This window comes from Lipotes vexillifer, unplaced genomic scaffold (assembly GCF_000442215.2).
Source record: "Lipotes vexillifer unplaced genomic scaffold, Lipotes_vexillifer_v1.1 scaffold946, whole genome shotgun sequence".
Lineage (NCBI taxonomy): Eukaryota > Metazoa > Chordata > Mammalia > Artiodactyla > Lipotidae > Lipotes > Lipotes vexillifer.
Genome location: NW_006776646.1, coordinates 779422 through 783954, shown reverse-complemented (window position 1 = coordinate 783954; position 4533 = coordinate 779422). Strand labels below are relative to the sequence as shown.

Below are 4533 nucleotides of genomic sequence, written 5' to 3'. Positions count from 1 at the left end.
CTCTTTCCCAATTTAGAAAATTCATACATGTTGTTCCCTCTGCATGGAAGATCACCTATCCCTTCACTCACTAACTAACGTAATCATTCCAGTCTCAATTTTGTTTCTTCCACTAAGCATTCTCTAATCCTCTTCCACTAACTAGGTTAGGTTTGCCTGTTATACTATCCTATAGTACATTACACTTTTATTTGCTAAGTCAGCAAGCTTTTGCCGACTTAGCAATATTTATCCTCCCCACTACATTGATCACTCCATGAAGGCATAGACTACAAATCAACATTCTACTATAAATATATTTACCGAATAAATGAATTCCATCTTCTTTGAGGGAGGCAAATGGAAAGTGGAAAGCAGCTAAATCCAAAGAATTATTCATGGGATTAACTATGTGAGTATTCCTTCTGCTCCCTACCAGACAGTACCTAAGCCCAGAAGTTAGAGATCACAAAGAAGTTAAAAAAATTTGTTTTGAGTAGGCAGGTCAGGAATTAAAAAAATTTATTATTTGTTATTTCACTATTTACTCCTCTCATAACACTATAAACGTACTACCTCCTACTAGCACCACCTCCTGAAAGACTAAGCTGGGATGAGGGCTAGGAACAGTTGTCAGACATCCACTTACTTTCAAAATGCTTTATGAATATTATTCATTATTAAGAAAATCTTTTCTATAAATATAAAAAAACAATCATTTACTTTAGGATTAGATTAAATCTGTTCTAAACGTTTTTATTCTCTTTTTTTTTCGGTACGCGGGCCTCTCACTGTTGTGGCCTCTCCCGTTGCAGAGCACAGGCTCCGGACGCGCAGGCTCAGCGGCCATGGCGCTCCGCGGCATGTGGGATCCTCCCGGTCCGGGGCACAAACCCGCGTCCCCTGCCTCGGCAGGCAGACTCTCAACCACTGCACCACCAGGGAAGCCCTAAACGTTTTTATTCTTAAAAGACTTTTTTTAAAAAAGACTATAATCAGAATTGTTTCTTTCTTTTCTATATCCCTTTTATACCCTCGCCCAGATATCAGTTTTTCCTGTAAAGCTTTACTGATAATAGATCTTCAGAATATCTGTTCCCACAGAGTATGTATTTTAACATTAAAGTAAAAGTCTATCAGACTGAAAAAACAGGTCCAAAGTGAAATTAGATACTGATAGTAAATATTTTGAGGTAAGGAACCTTCTGAGCATTGCCCTTTTGCCTGCTTATACAGTTAGCCCTCTAAAATATTAAGACATCTTAATAGCTCTGGCCTAGCTATTGTTCTAGGTACATTATGTATGTTAATTCCTTTCAGCTTCATAATAAACCTGTACTAATAGTTCTACAGATGAGTAAACTGAGGCACACATAATAGACAGCGGTACAACTGGGATTCACTGTTCCTGCATCCCTGCTCCATAATCATTACATAAGATTAGTGCTGTGAAACATCGTCAAGAATGAGACCAGGGCTTTCCTGGTGGCGCAGTGGTTGGGAATCCACCTGCCAATGCAGGGGACACAGGTTCGAGCCCTGATCTGGGAAGATCCCACATGCTGCTGAGCAACTAAGCCCATGTGCCACAATACTGAGCCTCCTGATCTGGGAAGATCCCACATGCTGCTGAGCAACTAAGCCCATGTGCCACAACTACTGAGCCTGCGCTCTAGAGCCCACAAGCCACAACTACTGAGCTCGCATGCCACAACTACTGAAGCCCACGCGCCTAGAGCCCGTGCTCCGCAACAAGAGATGCCACCGCAATGAGAAGCCCACACACTGCAATGAAGAGTAGCCTAAGTCCGCATGCAGCAACGAAGACCCAACACAGCCATAAATAAATAAATAAATTTATATTAAAAAAAATGATACCAGCTCAGCTCTGCTGATCATAAAAAAAATCCAAAGCTAAGGTTCTGCAAGAAGACAAAAACAGTGCAGCAGAAGCGCAGCAGGATAGCAGAGTGAATAATCGTTCACATGATAACCATCTATCACCCTTTGTATCCTCAGATGTTGCTCTCATGAGGTTGCTCTCATGAGGTCTCATGAAAAACATTCACCATTAATATTGTCAACCAAAAGAGTTAAAATTTAAAAATCTGAGAGCACCAAGGAGTGGTGTGGATGAATGACAGCAAAATTCACATATTGCTGGTGGGAGGATACATCAGTATAACTTGTGGAAAACTGGTGTTTTAACCAGAACTGAACATAAACTTACCCTAAGACCCAACAATTACACTATGAGGTATACAAGAGAAATGAATACATACATCCACAAAAAAATGTGTAAAAATGTTTATAACAGATTTACTCATAATTCCACCCAGAACTGGAAACAACCCAGATGTTCATGAACAGGATATATATAAACTGTGGTACCTCTGTACAGTGGAATTCTAAATAGCAATAAAAAAGAATGAAATACTGGCACATCGGCCACATGAATAAATTTTACAGATTATATTGAGAGGAAGAAGCCAGACACAAACATACTTATTAATCCACTTATCTGAAACTTTAGGGATAGCTGAAAAACTTATAGGGTGTTGGAAATGTTGTCTCATACGACAGGTGGTAGCTACTTGAGTGTACACTTATGTTTAAAAAAAACTATCAAGCTCTTCACTTAAGATTAATGCACTTTATGTAATGTATGTATGTTATCTCTCAATTAAATGGCAGAAGAATTTTTGGTAAACCTCTTGAAAACTTTGGGAACACAGTACCAAGAAGCCAATCTCCAGGCCTCAAATTTCTTTGAAGTCTCTTTCAATTCATGATAACACCCTGTTCAGATTCACAACACAACTGTTTACTCTCAAAGAGAGGTAATGTTTCAGATTAGAATCTAAATTTCTTAACTCCAAATTCTTAAATAAAACTGACAGTTCTGATTATTCTGTGGCTTCTGGAGTCCACTATTGCACTGTTCTATCCTCATTGAGAAGCAAAGCCCTAGCATTTATTTAACAGCTAACACCTTCATTGTTAGGTTTGTAGGGATTTGTCGAGGTAATGAATGAAAAAAGAAAAGTGTTAAGAGATAAGCTCCTGAAGTGGTAAGAAGAGGAGCACCAGTGAAGCTTGAGAAAATTCACAGTTAGTGCACTACAGTCACAACAAAGGCTGATGTTGCTGTGCCATTCACTGTTGCCTTCTCTGTAGTATTTTGCAAACCTTTGGTAATTTAGCCTTTTATCATAAGGTTAATAAAACAAGTAATATATTTAAAAATTATGTTCAATTTTATGTTAACAGAAGCTGCGACAGAGAGAACTTTAATTCTTTGTTAACAGAAGCTGCGACAGAGAATTAAAATAAGCTTTGACTGAGCTCAATTACTTTTTATTAAACTGAGGTCATTATTAGTTGGAATTCCCTGAATGCGTAACAAATGACAGCAGGAGTTTAAGAGCCTAAAAACAAATAGGATCACAGAAAGCTGTGATTATAATTTTCAGCATAAGATAAGTACACTCTAGATGCAAATCACTAGGAACTAAAAGAAAAAGTGACAATTCAGCATTTTAGGACTGAAAAACTGAGCAATAAATTTTGATAAAGAAAAACTGTGATTACTAGTAAGAGAGATTGCTTCCTAATCCAGAGAAAGTTTAAATAATAATTTTCAAGCCCGAGTTCAACATGAGTTCAAATAAAAGCAGTAAGCAACAGGTTCAGATTGTAAACTGCCTAGTGACAGGGGTAAATCAAGTTTTAATCGTTACTCCCCCTGACCTCCACCTCCGAGAATTGCTGTACATTTTGAGAAGGCTCTGTTACAATGGAAAAACCAACATAAGAAGCAAAGGAAAAGATAACAGCTCTAGCTCTTTCCTCTACCAACTCCAAATACGGCCTAAATCCCCCAACCTTTTGTCTCAACCTCCCTCTTTCTAGGGCTATCAGTAGTTACTCATCCCTTGCTGCAGTCAGATGAACGCGGAGGGGCTTGGGGCGGGATAGAGGAGGGTGGGAATTCAAAGCTGACAATCTTTAGCCTTCTTTACCAATACAAAAAGGCCGCGGAGGGAGCGAGCTGTCCTTTCTTTTCTAGGCTGAGACCACTACATCCCGGCCACCAAGTGACCGAAGGCTACGAGGAAGCCCGTCTCGTCCGCCACCCCGAAAGCCCTCACCTCCAAGTGCCGCAAAAGCTGGGTGGCGTTCGCTTCCGACTTAACTGCTTTATACTGACTAATGGTCAGAAGCAAGGACTTCAAGCAGGCGGTGTTGTCCATCAGGACCCGCCACAGTCCCGCTTCCGGGATACCACCACCTTGCCAGTTCGGTCCTCTAGCTTGCCCCGCGCTTTTTAAAACATTTTCCGCCCCCACCCACTCGCTCCCAGAAGCTTCCGGTTCCGCTCGGGGTCCGGAAGTCCCTGGGCAACCTGGGGAAGGGAACCTTCTAGGAAGGGAAGGGAGGGGAGGGGCGTGGTGGTGGAGGGAGGGTGAGGTGGAGATCGAGGCCCTTTGTGAGCCCGTGAGGCGGGCTGGGAGTTGTCCTTTCAGACCCCCTGATCCGAAAAGCCGCGAGGTT

At 41.2% G+C, this 4533-nt stretch overlaps 1 protein-coding gene across 1 annotated transcript in view; it reads right to left on the bottom strand.

The window, feature by feature from the left end:
* The window catches only part of CIP2A (cellular inhibitor of PP2A), a 26958-nt gene extending 22663 nt beyond the window's left edge, over positions 1–4295 (bottom strand). Inside the window, exon 1 of the mRNA XM_007450535.1 lies at positions 4131–4295. Within this exon, the coding sequence (XP_007450597.1) occupies positions 4131–4232 (102 nt within the window). The 5' untranslated portion in view covers positions 4233–4295. The remainder of the gene's footprint in view (positions 1–4130) is intronic.
* Between the last annotated feature and the right edge of the window lie 238 nt (positions 4296–4533).